Here is a 19,879-nt window from a genome sequence, read left to right as displayed (position 1 = left end):
ACTGTCACAGTCGAACATGCCACCCCACCACAACATCACTTTAGGGCTAGATTTTACCAAACTCCATAGCTTGTCTGTATTGAAACAGTATGATTTTGGGACCATTCACTCACAACACAGTTTATAACCTCAAATCCACATTTTTGAGACCACTCGACATACATAACACAGGCAGAGCTTAAATGACTGACTGAGAAGCCATATTGAAACTATATAACCCCTTATTACTGCAAGTAGAGTTTACGTTAACTGGTTATGTCCTTTGCTGTAGTCAGCCTGCCGAGTGTGGTGATGAAGCAAACATCAACCTTTTGGCAAAAGAAAGCTTTATTTTTATATTCTTGACTCACGTTTTTCAGAGTCTCCTTTTTGCAATATTTTTGTCTCTTCCTCTTACTGTATCAATCTTTAGACTGGATTTTTAAGGTAGTCATGCAGCCCGGTTTTAAAAGGAAGCAAAGCAGACAGCTTTGCTTTTTTTGTTTTTTGTAATTACATATTTTTCTGACTATCTGCTTTGTTTTTGATACACTGGTTTGAAACAGTGAAAAATAGTCAAGATTTCCTTCTTCAGCTACTCTTCTCTAATTTCCACTGAGAGCTGGACTGTGTGGAGAGTCCACGTTATTCATGTTGGAAATGAAATTAAAGGAGTGCTACTTACTACTACAGTCTCCTTGTGTTGCTTTTGTTAAACATGGACATTTCACATTCCAGCCTAGAAAAAAACCAAGAACACGAGACTTAAAAATATAACCCACAATACTTTATTGCCATTTATGTCACTGGACAAACGTTTACAATATAATGTGAATTACTCAAATTATACAGACTGCCATTTGGTGTCATAAATCTTTGGTTTTCATCTTTGCAGATAATGATCACTTAGGATTTTAAAAGATGTTTCATGATGGCTGATTTATTTATCGATCCTCAGATAGTAGGTGTGGTGTGACTGGATGATTGTCATATCAGCTTTCAGTTCAACTCTGGTATCAACAGGTGTCAGGCTCATGATTAACGACTGAAACTTCAGGCTCTTTGTTGTCTGATTGACAAGTAGGTGATGTGAACAGATGACAGTATTCAAGTTTGACACTGAGATACAGTAAGCACTCTCAACACACTGCCTTTTTTTTGTAAAACACATAGTGGCAAATAAAAGAAAAATTACAAACTGACAATAAAGATACAAAGTATACAAAGCATCCCAGGTTAGAAAATGGTTATGTGTTATAAACATTGTCTAGGCTGTGGGACAGTGCAGCAACTTTGGATGTTCAGAGAACAGGATTATCGTTTAGCACCATAGATCCTGGCATGCTTTGCAAATATGCCTTGATTCTTAAGGCATTGCACAGACAATGTAAGCTTCCCTACGAGTGAGATAACGGGAATGCTGATTATCTTAAATTCTGACGTGTTCTGATTTCTTTTTGCTGACAGTTGATTTTACTGATGAACAGTGGCTTAAATCTTCAGTCAGTGATCAACAAGTACACTGCTGGTGCCTTTTTTTTTTTTTTTTACTAAACAAAACAAAGTCAGCAACACGTAAAGCCTTCAATCTTGGGTTTACTATTGGTTTTGGCAGCCATGACATAAAAAAAAAAAACTACATTTCACTTAAAAATATACAATTTAATTTTCAAGAAGCGAGTTTGATAATATTGTTTTTTCAGCACGGAGACAACACAAAAACAGACAAACACAACAACAATAAAACCTAGCAAAAAAAAGAAAAAGGAAAAGTCACTTTCGCAATCCAGATTCAAGACTGCACTTTCTTTGTACAGCGTAAGAGATGGTATTATGTAGCACCGTTTTTCTCTTTGAGAGAAAAAAAAAATCATGAGAAATAAAATACGACCTGACGGGTATCCTTTTTTTTTTTGTTCGTGAGGTTTGGTGTTCACCTGTGCGTGCCCTTACTCTGTAAAGCACTACTTTTAGTTACAGCTTAACATGTCATGTACCTTTGAGACTGCCGCTGTATTCAGCGGCTCGTCTCTTTGTGCTGTAAACGAGGCTTAGCCCTCATCGAGACATCGAGCTCACGGTGAAGCCAAAGAAGTCAGATAAAGTCAGCTTAATGTCATTTCGAGCCGCCCAACTGCCGGCTGTCAGCTCCAGCTCTGCTCTCCTGAAGCGTTCGTGTGTAAGTGTTTGTAGTAAAACTAGGAGAAGCCAAAAGCTTCTGACAGCCAACAGGGAGAAGAAGAGTTTTGACTTGATGAAAAAGCTGGCTCTCAGGTCCTGAATCAGTGCACCTGAAGTCATAATCCCTTAAAGGATAAATACAAATGTGACCTGATCTATCTTCTTCAAAGTCTACGAGCAAGTAACCGCTGCATACCCTGCTCATGATGGATGCCGAGGGACACTAGCACCCTCTTTTGTTTTAAAGTCAGCATCACAGCATGGTGTCCACACTCGCTGAGAAGTACTGAGGTAACCAAACATGACAGTACACACACGCAAACACGCTAATTCCCTGCTTTGCGCTGCCCGCGGTCGGGACAAAAAAAAATCAGTCACATCAGAGCAGAACACAGTTTGCTGTTTCTCTCATCTGAAAATTGGTTGGCTTCCAGCTAGAAGACAGAGAGTGCTACGGACCAAAAGAACCTGAAATGCTGTGTAAATGTTGCAGTCCTTCATGTTAACATTTTCCAAACAGCAAAATACATTAAATGACATACTACATTACTGAGAGGGGCAAACGAGATGAACCTTCATCCCCAGTGTTGTGATTTATTTTTTTACCAAGATCACAGAGAGGTGAGAGAGTCCTTAGACCACTATGACGACACCCAACTCCTTATCTTGAGCCTTAGCATCACTTCTTATTACTACCAGACGATTTTAGATGCTGCCCTGTGTTTTAAATATTACCATACATGTTGCATTAAGACAGTTTTGGCCACTCTCAGCACATTAAAACCCCTGTTTCATGCCATTTCTTGTGATGCTCATCTACAAAAGTGCTCGTTGGACTGGTGAACCTTCTGTCTGCTATTTGTTTTTCTACATGAGGTTACTGTGATCCAAGCACAAAGACACCTCTCTGCCATCTCCTCCACTGGCTCTCAGTGGACAATGAGTGCTGGGTCAGGTAGGAGCGGAGGGGGTGCAAGAGTAAAAAAAAAAAAAAAAAAAAAAAAAACACAAAACATGAACATATAATAAGTTGAACAGTAACAAAGTGGTGGTAGAGTTGGGCTGATTGACTCAGTCCTTCATAGCCCTTGATTCCCCCCTGTTGGTGGGATGGTCCTGTAAGGAGGGGACTGGGTGGGGGAGTTAGTGGATAAAAGGTTAACAACTCAAAGGCTTTAGGAATCAGTCCAGAGCAGGATTGCACTCTGAGCTCAGTGCAGGTGGATGTGGAGTTTGATGCGCAGGGCATCTCCTATTTCCCCTTGTAGGTAGTCACTGTCATGCTGGTCCTCCAGTTGGTGCAGCCTTCGGGGCCCGAAGAGTGGCAGACTGGCGATGTCCAGCCGGTAGGATCCAGGCGAAGGTGGTCTCTTGCCGAGCCGGAGCACGCTCTTTCCATCACGGCGTTCCAGCAGGCGGAAGTGTTCGTTCGCATTGCCGTGGGTTATGACGTAGCGTACGTGGTGCTCCAGTGGCTGCAGGGCGGGCCGGAGCTCCAGGAGAGGCTCTTTGTTGAGCAGTGAGGCAAGAGAGAGGTTCATGGGGATGGAGGCCTGGGTGTCGACGCTGGCCATGCTCACTGCTGGTTCCTACAGAGAGGACAAGGACAGAAGGAGGATTTTAAATTCTTACAAAGTCAAAGTGAAGCAGCTCAGTGGGAGGAACCACGACAAGCATTGAGAATCCGTTTGTTAACACATGTACCTGGTTGAGATCATTTTCACCAGTGTTGCGCTTGTGTCGTCCGTTCTTTCCCCCTCCATTGATCTTACACTCATAACAGGCCTCAGGAGACAGACTGTCATCATCCTCACCCTCCACAAACTGACCTGGGAAACCTGAGCCTGTTATACAGTGACTGCATGGAGACACAAACAAGACAGTTTCAAATTCAGTACTACCAGTACATGAAACATGGTCATATGTTGTGGTAAGACATGGCATCACTTTGTTTTTAGAAATACAAGCTGCTGAATGTAATCCCTCCTGTGTGTTCCCTCACCCCTGTCCCGCTCTGTAGAAACCTCCAGGACATCCACACAGGTAGCCTCCGTCAGTGTTGGAGCAGCCGTAGATACAGGGGTTTGTGCCCGTGGAACATTCATTCACATCTTGGCAGCCACCAACACCCCGCTCAAAGTCAAAGCCAGAGGGACACACGCACTTGAAGCTGCCCAGTGTGTTGTAACAAGAGGCGGAGCCGCAAACCGTTGCTGCCTGACACTCGTTTTCATCTGTGGGGAAAAAGACAGTTAATATAGTGGATCATAATTCAGAAAAATTATAATGTAAAAATTATACAATTATTATTTTGACTTGTATGGAGGGAAAGTAATTCTTAAGTAGTTACTATGCTTGATTTTACCCTGCTTAATACTTAACTACTGAGTCTCCTGACATCCATTCTTTATACCACACTGCTTAATCAATCAATCAAAAGTCCAGAGTTACAGAGTAGATAGACCAGAACATACAGCAAGTGTATAAAATAATAAAAGTTAAAGCAAAACAACCACATTAAAACATTAATGTTGACCTAAAGAACATATAGCAGTGAACAAAATTTTGAAATAAAGCACTACGCTGGTTTTAATCACATCTATCATAAAGATTTTATGTTAAACAAATTCATCCTTTCGCACAAACGTTAGTAATGGAGTTCCACAGGGTTTTGTGAGAGGGACAATACTTTTTACATAATACATGCACCCCTTATGCAATATTACACTTGCACAATGTGATGAATGATCTACAATGAACGGCAAAATGTACAGATATGTCACATCTGGGTTACAATGAATTTCTATAGAGATGTAACGAATTTAAAAACTATATTTGATAATAATATATAATAATGTTTGTAAGTAGCAAGTAATTTTCATCAATCACTTAAAACTATACCCTGACCGATATGAGATTTTAGAGCAGATAATTATACCAATATTTGGAAAAGAAAACCTGATATTTTTCATATAACATAACAAACAATCTTGATGTGAATTCGTCAGCTCTTTAGTAGGACACTTTGAACCTTTGTATCACTGTTTCAAAATGACCTCAAATATATTTTGATATTTCTCTGCTGTAATTTCTTGTTACTTAAGCCGACACTGATCGATCTGCAGTCTACAATCTACAAGCTAATATCCTCTGATTTAGTTTAACAATAATAATTAATGGATGAACTTGATCAGAAGTTTAATTTGTTTCTACCACATTTTCTTTTGACAAATTTGTGATTGTAGGTTAAATTCTACTAAAAAGTAACATAATAAAACTCCTGGTAAGCTTGGAAAATGCCTTCCTAAAATGGGAGCATCCTCTGTAATGCTCCCATTGGCGCCTCTGTTATGATCACTGTCATGACAAGAAGCTGACAGAGTCTGAGTCACAGTAACTCACCCACACACTGGTTCCACTGGTAGTGCTGCACGTAGCCCTGAGGACAGCCACAGCGGTAACCTCCCAGCATGTTCTGACAGCCGTGCTGACAGCGGTGGTTACTGCCACATTCATCCACGTCTGAGGAAAAGGAAAATTAAGATTTTTAATTTCCTGTCATCAGCAGTGACACTAAACATCTCAGTGCAACCACAATTTCTTATTTTGTGCCTCAATCACAAACACCTTAGCACAAACATTTACATGTGACCACACATTTGGATTTTGAACGGACCTGCCTCTGTAAATTATGTTTATCCAGATATATAAGATATTTTGCATGCTCACCCTCACACTCCATGCCTGCAGTGTCCAAGGAGAAACCTTTAGAGCATTCACAGTTGAAGCTGCCAGGCGTGTTGACACAAGAGGCACGGGAACCACACGCACTGCTCTGCGCTGTACACTCATTGTTGTCTGCAAAGGCAAGAGAAATATAATTAAAAATGTTTTTTTTGTTGTTGTTGTTTTCTATTGCTGTAAACACTGTATCACACTGAAATTCCTTTTTATTTTATTTTTTTATTTCCTCAGTCTCTAAAAAGCTTGACTTGTTCTGATCTTCTTCTTCTACTCACCAATGCAGGCAGTCTGGTGCTGAGTGAAGCCAGGAGGACACTTGCAGGTGAAGCCTCCAATGGTGTTAACACAAAGGAACTGGCAGTTATGCTGTTTTGTCGAACACTCGTCCAGATCTTAGAGGAGGAGAAGAAACCACAGAAACAGCATGAAAACTGAATCACATGGAGGGATGAAGCCTCAAAATCATAAAGCCGTTTTCTAAACATTATTAGAGTAATAATTAATCTAATAATGATCAATTTATCAGAGTAATAAACAGAACCTGTGCGTTGAAAGCAGCAAGATTACTAAGACAACTGACTATAAACAAGATCATTAAAGTGCATATCTTTAATGTTTCAACACAGGTACAAACAGCTGGAGGGGTGCGTGTACCTTTGCAGGTCTTTCCATCTGGCTGCAGGCTGTAACCTCTTGGGCAGGAGCAGAGGTAGCTGCCCTCTGTGTTTTTACACAGGAAGTTACAAGGTTTCGGAGACAGAGCGCACTCATCCATGTCTGAAATATGCACAAAGAGAGACAAACAATGAGTAATGTAAGAAGCGATGTTGGGATAAATGTTTGAAGGTCAATAACAGTTCCACAGCTATAATCCTTTCAATAAATGCAATGTATGTAAACCAAAAAACCTTTCAATCAAGCTGATTGATAATGAGAAAGAGATCAGCCATACCAATGCAGGAGGTTGCAGTGAAGTCGGTCTTGTATCCCACGTTACAGTGACAACGGAAAGATCCAATGGTGTTGATGCACTGACCGTTGCGGCACAGATCTGGCATCACCTGACACTCGTTGATGTCTGGAAGAATAGAGACATTTTAGAAACTGATCTGGATTAGACAAATAGTGCCACTGCCAAACACACAGTGTCCCAGATCCTCTTTAGGACTGTGAGCTCTCCTCCATGCAGCTTCATTTAACTGTGTGTCTCAACATGCTTTGTTTCCTTCCCAAATTCCAATTAAATATTTTTATTTAATTCTATTGACTTAGTTATTGCAACTGCAGTAAAAGATTGTGGTCATTACATTGAAACAAATAAAAAAGAAGAGAAATAAAATTAAGATTTTGTTATTGTGCTGTATGTATATAACTTGTCACCTCTGCCATCGGTGGTGTAGCCAGGTCCAAGTGGACACATCTTCTTGTATTGTACGGTGCCAGGCAGCGGGCAGAGCTCACACTGGGACCCCCAGCCTCGACCCATGTTGCAGCAGCACTCAGACTTGGTTACACTGTTCCTGTTGGTGGACGACTGCTGGCACATCGTCTGCAGGACCTCCGTGAAACAGTAGCCCTTTCTGTTGTCTGAAGGAGAGGATGACAAGAGGAGTGTTTGGTTTTTATTAATTGCATCGTTGAAACTTATCAATTTCTTCCGGTTTCTGGAGAAGCAACTGCACACAATTCTTCAGCTGAATTTACAACAAGAGCATAAGCACAATTTTAGTTACGGCACTTTCACAGTGTGTAGCAAAAGGTTCTTTGTCAATAGCGATCTTACCAATACACTCGGTTCCAGTGGAGCTCGGCTCAAAGCCGTCATTGCACTCGCAGCGGTAGCTTCCCACTGTGTTGACACAGCGCCCGTTCTTACAGATGCCAGGTTTGGCACGGCACTCGTTCAGGTCTGCCAGTGTACAGAGCAAAGAATGGCGGAATAAAAGGAGCGAAGAAGTGCATAAATTCAGTTTCAACGATAAACTTGTTTGTGAGGACTAAGGTAACCTCTCTTTCTAGCTGAAACATTTTCACTCACCCATACATCCCTCTCCATCTGGGCGGCGTTGCATGCCAGGTGGACAGATACACATGAAGGTACCAATCAGGTTCTTGCAGGCCATGCCCTTAGAGTCACAGTCATCCAGTCCCTCGGAGCACTCGTCCTGGTCTGATGAGGGACAATAGGAGACAGGTAAAATTATAAAACAAGCTGAAGCACTAAAATAATTTAAAATTCTGTTTTTAAATGTGTTAAAGAATGACTATTTGCTGAACGGCACTCAGGAATAATGCCATAAAAGACAGAAGAGAGGAGTCAAGGAGACAAAAGTGACACTTTTGCTGTGCCCTCTCACCTCTGCACATGCGCTGGTCGTCTCGCAGTACATATCCGGCAGGGCACATACACTCATAGGAACCAAAGGTGTTGACGCAACGGAAGGCACAAAGCAGGGGATTCTGGGAGCACTCGTTGATATCTGAAGGCAAGAGGAGAGGCAGCGCGATTTAGTATCATTTCATATTATCCTCAAAATAAGTGCAGCTGTACAAGTGAGTATGTGTGATCAACTGACCTTCACAAGTCATCATTGGTCCTGGTTCAAATCCGTCCTGGCACGAGCACTCGAAACCTCCCACCACGTTGGTGCAGGTTCCATTTCCACATGGGTTTCCTATGGAGCACTCGTCAGTGTCTGGAGAGGTCAGAGAGCAGAGCATAGATGGAGGAGGCAATTAATACCAAACCTTTAGACTGTACCTTCATTAGCAGCTTTAACCCAAAATAAATCAGGCAGTAATGCAGGAAAAAGCTAAATTCTAACACCAGACAAATAAAATCAGACTTAAGGGTTGATATTGATTTTGGTGATGCGTTCTGTGACTCTACAATAAAGATCTCAGAGGTCATGGTTCCTAAAAATAAATCTACCACCATTTATACTTATTTGTCTGTGGCTGTTTCATGATCCATGAACAAATTAATCAGCTCCTTTTCTGTGACTGCAGGGTTAGTAAAATAGATATTTTACACCAGATGGTGACAAAGCATTGATTATATGAACAATATGGATATTATACAGTTTCGATTGCAGAAATCATCTCACCAACACAGTTGACTCCAGTGTAATCCAAATTGTATCCGAAGGGGCATTCACAACGGAAAGAACCATCTGTGTTGATGCAGATACCATTCTGGCAGATACCTGGGCTATCCAGACATTCATTCATATCTACAGAGAGCAAGAGATAATTAGCCTGTTTATCAAAATATACACAAAAGTCCCAAAATCCACAAAAGGATTAAGTCAGTGTTGCAGCGCTCACCCTCACGAGCATTATCCGGTCCAGGCAGCGCTCCGTGGCCGTAGGGACATAGAGTGTCAAAGCCAGCTGGAGACGAACCAAAAAAGGTCAGGTTTATTATTTTTCAAATATTGTGTGGGTGTTTATGTATTAATTAAAATGTGTGTGTGTATGTCTGAGTTACACACCATCACTCTCTCTGGGGCACAGCTCACAGGGAAGCCCCCAGCCCTCTCCAGGCATCTTGCTGCAACAGCACTTGGCCTTGGTGGTGTTGAAGGCTTTGGGGACGGAGCACTTTCCTGCCTCAAATTTGGTGAAACAGAAGCTCTCTCTGGTATCTGCCAAACAAAAAAAATACATCCAGTAAATTAAATGATGATGGTGATTCTGTTGCTTTTCTTGCAAGCAGACAGTGGCTGGTCTGTTATCCACGGGACACACAAAGAACCTCCTCCGTGTCCTCGGTGAAGAGTTTTAAAATATGCCGGAATAACACTTATTTATCTTCAACATTGCTGTGTCCTTTTGTAAACTGACAGCTTATCTCACCGTAGCAGCGTCGTTTGTTGTCAGAGAGAACGAAGCCTGGCTGGCAGGAGCACTGGAAGCTGCCGGGGGTGTTAGTGCAGGTGCCAAACTGGCAGATGTTAGGTTCCACATCACACTCGTTGATATCTGGGAAGTGAGCGTAAAAAGAGGCGGGGAAGAGGAGGGCAAGTGAGAACAGGGATGTATGCGCAATGTGTACTTCAGAGTGTGTGTTGGAGCAGATGGCCCGACTGGTAACGTCTCTGACTCCCTGATGTTCAAGTGTAGCGGTTTATCAGGATTCTGTAACAAGCTGGTGTTAACATTTAATCTGACCTTAAGTGTGTCTCTCTCTTCATGTGTGTGTGCTTGTATCTTACCTATACACTGATCATTTTGCACCTCGTAGCCAGGAGGACAGATGCATCTGAAGGATCCATCCAGATTCTGACATGTTCCCGGAGAACAAGTGCCAGGCAGACTCACACACTCGTCGACATCTGTGAAAAATGGGACATCGTAAAGGAGAATGTGTGTTTAGTGTACGTCTCTGTATGTGTAACAGACTATATGAAATGCTGCACACATGCCTCACCCTGATTTTACTATTGATCTAACTTTAACTGGTTACTCACCGACGCAGTTCTTCCCATCGGGTGTATTCTCGTAACCCTCATGGCAGAGACATTGGAAGGAGCCGAGCCCATTGATGCACTGTCCGTTCCTGCAGACTTGACCCTGGAGGGCGCTGCATTCGTCGATGTCTGAGAGGTAAATGTTCAGATGATTAGGACTAGTGGACATATCTCTAATGTTTCAATACACATTGACAACCCCAACAACAGAGAAACAGAAAGTTAAAGGAGTAATGTGTAAAATTTAGGGGGATCTAGTGGTGTTGTTGCAGATTGCAGGAAGGACGTCTCCAGAGCTAATGTTTGGCTTGTCCTTTCTGGGGTAATCTAAAACTAAAGCAGTGCAAGATGGCGCGCTCCATAGGAGGGGACCAGCTTCCTATGTAGATATGAAGGACTCATTATAAGGTAACAAAAACACATTAATTCTGGTGATTATACACAAATAAAAACATAATTTAGTAGACCCATCTAAATCTACACACTGACCCTTTAATTAAAAATAAAAATAAATAATTAATTGTTTTTTTGGCACAGAGCTTCTGACAAAACTGCCTTGTTTTTTGTTTCAACATCAAAGTTCAGAGATACAATTTTCAATGTAGTCTGATATATCTACCTACAAAACCAAAGAGCATAAACTGTTTGTGTAAACCTTGTTTCATGTCAGTCCAAATGTAATACTGCTACAAAAAAAAGGGCAGCATGTGTTTATTGAATGTAAAGGTGTAATCTTCAATCATATGACGTCTAAACTCTTGTCGAGACTTTGACCTTCGAAAGAAAGAGCTAAGTGCTGTTGACCTTTGTGGAGCAAAAAAGCACATGATTCATACCCATGCAGTCATTGTTGTGTGTGAGCTCAAAGCCGGGGAAGCAGAGACAGTTGTAGGATCCCACGGTGTTTTTACAGGTACCGTTACCACACGGCTGTCTGTCGCACTCATCGATGTCTGAAAAAAACAGATTGAGAGTCAGAAAAATATGAAATAAAACCACTTTTGACTTATGGTGTCAGAGGATATTTTCTGAGTGTACTCCTCACCCATGCACATCGTCTGATCTGAAGTAGCCTTGAAGCCGTTGTGGCAGAGACAGCGATAACTGCCCTGAGTGTCGATACACTCTCCATGGCTGCACACATTAGGAATCTCCTGGCACTCATTACGGTCTGTGAAGTGACAGAAATACAAAATATTAATACAATATAGCACTGAAAAGAATAATTATTGTAATAATCATCATATGGTGGTTAATCATTTAGTCTCAAATGCCCATCATGGTGGCTGGACTCACCCACACAGGCCCCACTGGGAGACAGTTTGAAACCCGGCGAGCACTCGCAGCGGTAGCTGCCGGGAATGTTGATACAGTTGGCGTTGCGCTGGCACAGGTTGTCCCCACTGTTACACTCATCAATATCTACGCCGGGGGAAGAGAGAGAGAAACAGTGGACATCAATCACAGGTTCTAAAACTGTCGAGTCGGAGCCGGCTGTCAGTTCGTGGACAGCAGGAGAGAAAACCAACAGCGCCATTTTGGCTCTGGTACAGTTCAGACAGTCGCTGGAAGGTTCAGGATGATTGATGGGTCTGGCAGGTGATCCCATTCAGAGTCACTATACTAACATTTACAAGGACATAATTCATATTGGTAAAGACAGCATTAACTGCACTCAGTGGACGGCTTGTAATAGTGTGTGGGAGTGTGACTGTATTTATGTGAATGTGTACTGTACTGTACTATGTGTGTGTGTGTGTGTGTGTGTGTGTGTGTGTGTGTGTGTGTGTGCGTGCACGTGTGCGTGTGTGTGTGTGTGTGTGTGTGTGTGTGTTGGGATGATGTAGTATAGAAATAGTAGTGCCGGAAGAATGTATATAGTGTATTATATATGAGAGTGCGGTGGCGGGGTGTGGTTAGCTCAGCTGCAGAGGGGAGAGAGTAGGGGAGTGGTTCAAGGAAAGGTGCCAGGAAGAAGATAACTATCCCAGCTGAGCTAAACACAGCCCGCCACCACAGAGAGGCATTGGGACACAAGGACTCAGCAGCAGGATCAAAAAAAGGAAAAATGAGACAATGAAAGCTTGCGAGTCTTACCTTCACAAATGAGAAGTATGTTGTTGTAGCTGAAGCCCATCGGACATTCACAGCGGAAGCTCCCGATCTGGTTGATGCACACTCCACTGGCACAGATACCGGGGATCTCCCTGCACTCGTCAATATCTTCAAAAAAACACCGCCGCAGAATGGTATCATGCAAATTGTAACAATGTGAACAGTTGTAATGTGAAGGTTAGTAGTCTGGCTGACTGCCAGTGTTGATCTTGTAATGACCTTACCAATTGGCTTGCCAGTGTGGATGTCAATGATAAAGCCAGGAGCCTGGTTGCCACACAGTAACTGGTATTCAGCTGAAAAACAACATCAGAAGAGCAGAGATTTATATTCATAAAACAATATTTTAACAGCTGTTTCAGAGTGTGTTTAAAGGTTTTTACTGAAACCCACAGGTAGCAGGAGTAGGACACGCCTCGCACGGCTTATTCCAGGCTTTCCCCACATTGTAGGCACAGCAGCACATCTTCTTGGTCATGTTGAAGGACAGCTCGTTTTCGCATGTGTCGTTGAAGTTGCGGTAACACACGCTCTTCCTCATGTCTGCATTACAAGGAGGAAAAAAGACATTGAATCCAAATCAAAAATCTGACACGTACTTCAATAATTATTCTTCAAGTTCACCTTTAGACAAGACCGCGAGGATAAACCTTTTTGTTCACTCACCCATGCAGTTGTTTCCTCCATTGACCTGCATGTATTCAGGGGGACACACGCAGGTGTAGTTGCCCAGAGTGTTGTAACAAGTACCAGGCCCACAGATCCCAATGTGAGTTGTGCACTCATCGATATCTGCAAATAAATACATACCAGATAATAAAAAATATGGAGTGAGAGCAGGCAGTTAACCTTTCTCCAATAGGTGATCTATATAACATAAAAGAAGTCAGTGTAATTTCTCTTGCCGTTCTTACCCTCACAGATGCGAGTCTCTTCGTTGAGATAGTAGCCGGCTGGACACTCACACTGGAAACTGCCAAATGTGTTAACACAGTTTCCACCCTGGCACAGACCTGGCAGCTCCTGGCACTCATCAATATCTGGACAATAATTCAGATTGTTAGATCCATCAATGTCACCCATGTATTGATTTTTTTGTTAGATTGCATTTTTATAATTCTGAAATAGAAGCAAGCCAAAGTTTAGTGCTTTGCTGTTGCACCAGTGTTTAGCTGCAGCTGCTTCATACAGGACTGGAAAACAGAGGGAGGTTTACCTTCCAGGATAACAGTGATGGGGTTGGGTCTGAACCCTTCTCCTCCCGGACAGAGAGTCTTATACTCCGCTACAGTCAAGACGGAGACATCAACAAGTCAGTTTCATAGTGGGACAAAAGTCAGTGATGAACTTTTGCTAAAGCTGAACTGTTATGAGTGTTTTAATTGTGACATGTGGATTTGCATTCTGCTGTAAATATTATACATCAGTAAATCATTGCTGGAGGTCCTATGGTGCTTACTGGAGTTGGGGGCGGGGCACAGTTCACAGGGGTTTCCCCAGGCTCCTCCCAAGGAGCAGCAACAGGAAGCTCGGGTCACACCCACTCCGATCTCTGCACTGCAGGAGATGCCTCCGTCACCACGAGCGAGGATATCCAAGAAGCAGTTGCCAACGCGGGTATCTGAAAAACATACAGAATGGTGTGAGCCCAAAATAAAAGTGTAACTTATCAGACATAAATCTGTATGCTTCATCTTTTACATGTTGACATAATGCTCCCATATAAAAAAAAAAAGAGAAATCTGATATATGGGGCTATTTGTAGTAGAGAAGGGGTGACCATTATATTTTGAAAAGGCCACGACTGCAGCACCTCAGCCCTGATTAATAACACAAACACACTCTCTTGTGCACTGTGTTTGTAGTGCTATCGGGATGACATTTTTAAATTCGCAAATGTCCGCATGGTGGCGCTATAAGTGCATAACTTTTAAAGACCCCAAACTGTTAATGTCAGAAAGATTCATAACCGTCTCCACACTACACTATATTAATAGATGTTTGTGTGCATTTGATGCACTCATTCATTATTCACTCATCCCACATGGTATCACTCAACATCATCCTCTTAATTAAAAGCTTAATTTGGGAATCTCTTGATGTAACTCACCGACACAGCCCACTCCAGTGGGGTTGAGCTCAAAGTCAGCTGGACAGTTACACAGGTAGCTGCCTGGCGTGTTCACACAGAGTCCATTGATGCAGTTCACAGGGTCCGCACACTCGTTGATATCTGCAGAACACAGTGATACCCCAATTCTGAACTGTATGAACCTATTAGTTTATATCATGCTGTAAACTCATTTTTCAAAAACTTGTTTGTGCTGAGACAGAAAATTGATTTCTGAAGCAAACACGAAACAGCTGCTAAACTGTTGTCAGAAGTCCAAAAACTTGGAATAAATATTTATAACATGGTCTCACTCATTGATATAACTGAGCTCCATTCTGTGAGAGAGTAGATTACATTGTTTAGGGGTTATCCAAACATAATTTTTATTAGATTAAGCTACAGAGATACTGTCAACAGTAGTATGTTTGGGTTTGGCCGAAGAAATGTCCTATCTAGTAAACATAAACATATACTATTATTTTCAAGGAAACTGAGCCAAGTTATGTGAGTTCATTTTATCTCTGCGCTGACTGATTTTAGAGATACTGTTAGTGAAGTTGTGCACTAACCAGTGCAGTTTCCTCCGCTGCGGTCCAATTCGTAACCATCATCGCAGACACAGCGGAACATCCCTGGAAGGTTCTGGCACGTTCCAAACACGCAGATGTTCTGGAAATTACACTCATCGATGTCTGTGTCAAAGACAACAGAGAAAGAGAGAGAAGATGTGAATTACACAACCTGCCTGAAAACAGAATAGTGGAAAGAGGAGACTAAAATGTGTCGGGATGAGTGCAGCACCTTGACAGGCCTTGCTGTCTTCTGTTGGAGTGAAGCCCATCTCACACTCGCAGCGGTAGCCTCCTGGAGCGTTCAGACACTGGCCGTTCTCACACAGGTTCACGTTGTCTGCACACTCATCCATATCTGACAGAACACACACCAGTGCATTACAGACCTACAGTGAGCTGGACACTCAAAATAGTATTTAATCAGGGCAGTTTTAACAGTCGTACCAGAGCATGAAAAGCCGTCTCCATTGAAGCCCTCTTTGCACGTACACCTGTAGGATCCTGGTGTGTTGACACAGTCTGCGTTGGGGTTGCAGTTGTGGTCCTCTGCGGAGCATTCATCTTGATCTGTAGGAAGAGAGAGGAAAGTGTGAAACTTTGTGGCAGAACTCAGTCAAAACATATTCTCAGATACGGGAGACAACTTTGTTCCTTTACATGAAACTCATGTTGTAACACAGAACTACCACGTCTACACATCACATCACAGCCAAGATAATCTGAATACATACTCACCCACACACTTGATGCCGTCTCCCACCCAGCCATCTCGACAGCGACATTTAAAGCTGCCGGGCACATTGATGCAGGCGGCATGCATGTCGCAGTTATGAGCTCCAATCTCACACTCATCAATATCTGGAAAGATATGAAGATTAGTTAGCCAATAAAATGGCAGGGACTTTTGTTGTGAAGCTATTTTCATGCAGCAACAAATACAAAAACAATATTGATAATATTTTATATTAGCTTCAGTTTGCTGGAGTGAAATGTTCCTTTGTTTAATGACAGAACAATTTAGCTTTTTCTACCCTGAGCAGTTTTAATTCATTTTGCTGTGATACTGACGACCAGTTCTTCAGACACAGTATACTATGAATAAATAATTAATTTCTAAAATATAGACCTGGCACTACTGTATGCCTGGATGATCTGTCTCAACACTCAGCTCAGGTATGAACACACAGAGGCCCAGACCTCTCGGTGACAGGACACACACATGTTCATGTCTTTGTGTGTGTGGTGTGTGTGTGTGTGTGTGTGTGTGTGTGTGTGTGTGTGTGTGTGTGTGTGTGTGTGTGTGTGTGTGTGTGTGTGTGTGTGTGTGTGTGTGTGTGTGTGTATACCTGTGCAGCCCGTGGATCCCTTTTTGACAAAGTATCCCAGCTGACAGTGGCAGATGAAGGATCCTTTAGTGTTCTCACAGTCGCCGTGGAGACATATGTTTGGGTTCAGATCACATTCGTTCACATCTGGGCAGACGGGGAAGAACAGACACATATTATACAAGAATATTTTTACTTTTGGGATTACAGTGACAGAAAATGAGACTGACAGAGAAAGTCCCAAAGATAGCTGGACAGACACAAAATGTATTTATATATGAATCAGAGACTAAATGCATAAGTTAATGTGGCAGATGGGGAAAAATAACAAAATGACAAAAAAGGATTTAAAAATGGCCACATGTGTCTCAAAAGCAAATTGTAAGGATTGTTTTTCCTCCCACCGATACAGGTCCTCATGTCCATGGAAGCCATGAATCCATCATAACACAGACAGCGATATTCCCCGGGAATGTTGGTACACTGGCCTCCATCACAGATGTCTGGAGTCTCCTCACACTCATCAATATCTGAAGATGGAGCAGGAACAGGTGTTCTTGTGATACAAGTTGCAACACAATGTAGAATATGACATCGCTGCATTTATGCTTTTAATTTAAATCCGGTGTTTTTTTCTTTTACCTGAACAGGTCCTGAGGTCAGGCATGAGAGCGTAGCCCTCACTACAGCTGCACTCATAGCTCCCCTCCGAGTTGGTGCAGTGGGTCTCACAGCCTCCGTTCATAATGGTACACTCGTCAATATCTGCAAAGAGTGGTCACAATTACACAAGACATTCAGATCTCAGTACCAATGAAAATAGATTTTTTTTTTTCCTTAAAATAAACAAGGAAATCACAAACAAAGTGCAACTTCCAAAATGTCAAGAATGTAAATAAACTACAAGGTAAATCTTCAACAGATTGCCGTGTTGAATTTATGTAAATTTTCTGATTAGCCGACATCCTAATAAATCTTTGTGTAATACTTTGCATCACTCACCGACACAGCCCTGTCGGTCTGGTGTGGCCTGGTAACCAGTGTCACAGGAGCACTGGTAGGTTCCCGGCATGTTCACACACTGACCGTTCCTGCACAAGTTGTCACTCAGCTGACACTCATTCACATCTGAAAAGAGAGAATTAAATATCAGACAGGGGAATAATGAAAACGAACCTCTCTTTCTTTGCTGTTGACTGGATTGAAAATTATTCATCATGATTTGAACATTGTGTGAGCCATTACTATGCAGCTGTTTTTACAAATAAAATGATCAGACTTTTATTACAGGTGCACTATCTTAAAAAAAAAAAAGACTTGGACATGCTGTATAACACCCAACTAGCCTTTGTGTGCATACAGTACAGTGTGTGTGTGCACTGTGATGTATGCCCCACCTTCACACACAGATCCATCAGTGCTGAGCGAGTGTCCAGTGGGACATTCGCACTCATAACTCCCTTCTGTGTTCAGGCAGGTTCCTCCACGACACAACAGGGGGTTTCTCTCACACTCGTCAATGTCTGTCAACCGAGAGTGAGAAAGGGAAAAAGGTACCAAAAAAAGAGGGACAAGAAAAGATTGTTAAAGGAATAATTGATTTTACATTGTACAAATTGTGTTTCACCTGAAATTTGTGTATTTGTGTGTCTGAATGTGCTTCAAACTTACCCATGCAGTTCTTCATCATCATGAAGCCGCTTTCATAGCCTTCAAAGCACTCACACTCAAAGCTGCCAGGTGTGTTGACGCATGCACCGTGACCACACAGGTCAGGGGAGATGCGGCACTCATCGATGTCTGAAACACAAAAAGGAAGCTCGTTAAGGGTTCGTTATGAGGCATAAACATTTCACTTATATTAAAACAATTTCACTCCCTCTCTCCCTCATACCTGTGCAGTTCCTCTCCTCAGCAGTGAGCGCGAAGCCATTGTTGCAGCGACACTTGAAACTACCAATGGTATTTCTGCAAGTTCCGTAAGTGCACAGACCCTGGAACACCTTACACTCGTTCACATCTGGAAGGAAGCATTACATTCATAACTTATATAAATATTATCGTTAAATATGAAAGAGGTATTTTTGACAAGCTTTACTCTAAATAGTGTGATATTTTGATTTTTGTCACAGTGCAATGAATTCCCTGCAAAAACCTTCACTGAATCTGTATCTCTGCAGCTCCATTAATACAACTTTGCACTTATGTTGCCATAAAGTACTTATTTAATAAATTGAGAATTGTGGTACCTTTGTAGAAAGGCCTGCCGGTCAGAATATCTCCTCTGTTGGCGAAGCCGGTCCCTCGGGGACAGATGGTTCTGTACTCAGGTGTGCCTGGATTGGGACATTCCTCACAGTCAACGCCCCAGGCAGCACCCACCGAACAGCAGCACATGTCCACACGGTATCGTCCTGGCAGAGGCTCGCCACACTCATCCTCGTGCCACTTCAGGAAGCACTGCTCGCTTCGCATATCTAGAAAAAGCAAAAACAAAGTCATATCTGTTTCTGCATGTTGATCTTTTAGTGCAGGAACATGATGCTACTGGAAACAGTTTCTCAGCTGATGTCAGATTTCTTTGCAGTTCACCTACCCACACACGTGCGACCACTGCTGTCCAAGGTGAGACCCTCAGCACACTCGCAGCTGAACGAGCCCTGGGTGTTCACACAGCGGCCATTTGTACACACCCCAGGGAACACCTCACACTCGTTAATGTCTACAGGGAGCAGGACATTTAAAAAAATCATGATTACAAGTGGAAACACACCAAAACAGGCCCACGTTCTTTACAAAAGTGATCTGCAGGGGAGGATATCAGGGAACATTACAAGGATAAAAAAATAAAATGATTTCATGAGGGTCAATGTTGTATGAAGAGAAGCACCGCCGGTTTGTCACCGCTCATTAAGTTATCAAATGTTCTTACCTTCACAGATGACGCCCTTCATGCGAGCGAATCCTCGAGAACAAGCAGTGTCTGAGGAGACACAAGATTAAAAGATGTGATGAAATTATATGTACTGTATACTTACACTGGTTTGCCTTTAAAGTGTATTTAATATTAAACCAGTCAGGATGTTCACAGTATTACTTTTTATGATGATTTTGGTTGCTACAAACTCAATGCAGCTTTCATGCAAAACATTTCTAGCTCCATTTAAAATCATGTTTATGAAAACCCCATACTGTGTGAATGTATCAGTGTGTGTGAACTGACCGATCTCGCAGGGCTCACAGGGACTGCCCCAGGCAGCTCCCAGCGTGGAGCAACACTCAGACTTCAGTGTGGCTCCGTTGATGTTGACCTCACAGCGGTTGTCCTGTATCGTAAGCCAGCAGGTGCTCTTCATGCTATCTGTGGAGCCAAAAAAC

At 42.5% G+C, this 19,879-nt stretch overlaps 1 protein-coding gene across 2 annotated transcripts in view; it reads right to left on the bottom strand.

The window, feature by feature from the left end:
• Window positions 1–744: 744 nt before the first annotated feature.
• The window catches only part of fbn2b (fibrillin 2b), a 68,392-nt gene continuing 49,257 nt past the window's right edge, over window positions 745–19,879 (bottom strand). For both annotated transcript variants that reach the window (XM_069150543.1, XM_069150541.1), the window contains 45 exons: window positions 19,725–19,862; window positions 19,434–19,484; window positions 19,098–19,223; window positions 18,751–18,978; window positions 18,396–18,521; window positions 18,173–18,301; window positions 17,899–18,024; window positions 17,504–17,629; window positions 17,144–17,266; window positions 16,906–17,031; window positions 16,523–16,648; window positions 15,912–16,034; window positions 15,621–15,743; window positions 15,406–15,531; window positions 15,174–15,296; window positions 14,602–14,724; window positions 13,951–14,112; window positions 13,708–13,776; window positions 13,406–13,531; window positions 13,158–13,283; window positions 12,885–13,034; window positions 12,716–12,787; window positions 12,474–12,599; window positions 11,673–11,798; window positions 11,422–11,547; window positions 11,213–11,329; window positions 10,377–10,505; window positions 10,122–10,241; window positions 9,763–9,888; window positions 9,399–9,551; window positions 9,232–9,297; window positions 9,012–9,137; window positions 8,481–8,600; window positions 8,262–8,384; window positions 7,943–8,074; window positions 7,688–7,813; window positions 7,285–7,491; window positions 6,857–6,982; window positions 6,559–6,681; window positions 6,180–6,296; window positions 5,890–6,018; window positions 5,563–5,682; window positions 4,163–4,394; window positions 3,865–4,018; window positions 745–3,749 (listed from right to left, as the gene is read on the bottom strand). In XM_069150543.1, coding sequence (XP_069006644.1) covers window positions 3,372–3,749; window positions 3,865–4,018; window positions 4,163–4,394; window positions 5,563–5,682; window positions 5,890–6,018; window positions 6,180–6,296; window positions 6,559–6,681; window positions 6,857–6,982; window positions 7,285–7,491; window positions 7,688–7,813; window positions 7,943–8,074; window positions 8,262–8,384; window positions 8,481–8,600; window positions 9,012–9,137; window positions 9,232–9,297; window positions 9,399–9,551; window positions 9,763–9,888; window positions 10,122–10,241; window positions 10,377–10,505; window positions 11,213–11,329; window positions 11,422–11,547; window positions 11,673–11,798; window positions 12,474–12,599; window positions 12,716–12,787; window positions 12,885–13,034; window positions 13,158–13,283; window positions 13,406–13,531; window positions 13,708–13,776; window positions 13,951–14,112; window positions 14,602–14,724; window positions 15,174–15,296; window positions 15,406–15,531; window positions 15,621–15,743; window positions 15,912–16,034; window positions 16,523–16,648; window positions 16,906–17,031; window positions 17,144–17,266; window positions 17,504–17,629; window positions 17,899–18,024; window positions 18,173–18,301; window positions 18,396–18,521; window positions 18,751–18,978; window positions 19,098–19,223; window positions 19,434–19,484; window positions 19,725–19,862 — 6,050 coding nt within the window. In that variant the 3' untranslated portion in view covers window positions 745–3,371. The remainder of the gene's footprint in view (window positions 3,750–3,864; window positions 4,019–4,162; window positions 4,395–5,562; window positions 5,683–5,889; window positions 6,019–6,179; window positions 6,297–6,558; window positions 6,682–6,856; window positions 6,983–7,284; window positions 7,492–7,687; window positions 7,814–7,942; window positions 8,075–8,261; window positions 8,385–8,480; window positions 8,601–9,011; window positions 9,138–9,231; window positions 9,298–9,398; window positions 9,552–9,762; window positions 9,889–10,121; window positions 10,242–10,376; window positions 10,506–11,212; window positions 11,330–11,421; window positions 11,548–11,672; window positions 11,799–12,473; window positions 12,600–12,715; window positions 12,788–12,884; window positions 13,035–13,157; window positions 13,284–13,405; window positions 13,532–13,707; window positions 13,777–13,950; window positions 14,113–14,601; window positions 14,725–15,173; window positions 15,297–15,405; window positions 15,532–15,620; window positions 15,744–15,911; window positions 16,035–16,522; window positions 16,649–16,905; window positions 17,032–17,143; window positions 17,267–17,503; window positions 17,630–17,898; window positions 18,025–18,172; window positions 18,302–18,395; window positions 18,522–18,750; window positions 18,979–19,097; window positions 19,224–19,433; window positions 19,485–19,724; window positions 19,863–19,879) is intronic.

This window comes from Embiotoca jacksoni, unplaced genomic scaffold (genome assembly GCF_022577435.1).
Source record: "Embiotoca jacksoni isolate LCO1_2020_lvr unplaced genomic scaffold, fEmbJac1.0.p SCAF_16, whole genome shotgun sequence".
NCBI classification, from domain to species: domain Eukaryota; kingdom Metazoa; phylum Chordata; class Actinopteri; family Embiotocidae; genus Embiotoca; species Embiotoca jacksoni.
Note: the sequence above shows the minus strand (reverse complement) of the source record. Positions and strands in the feature narration are given on the sequence as shown.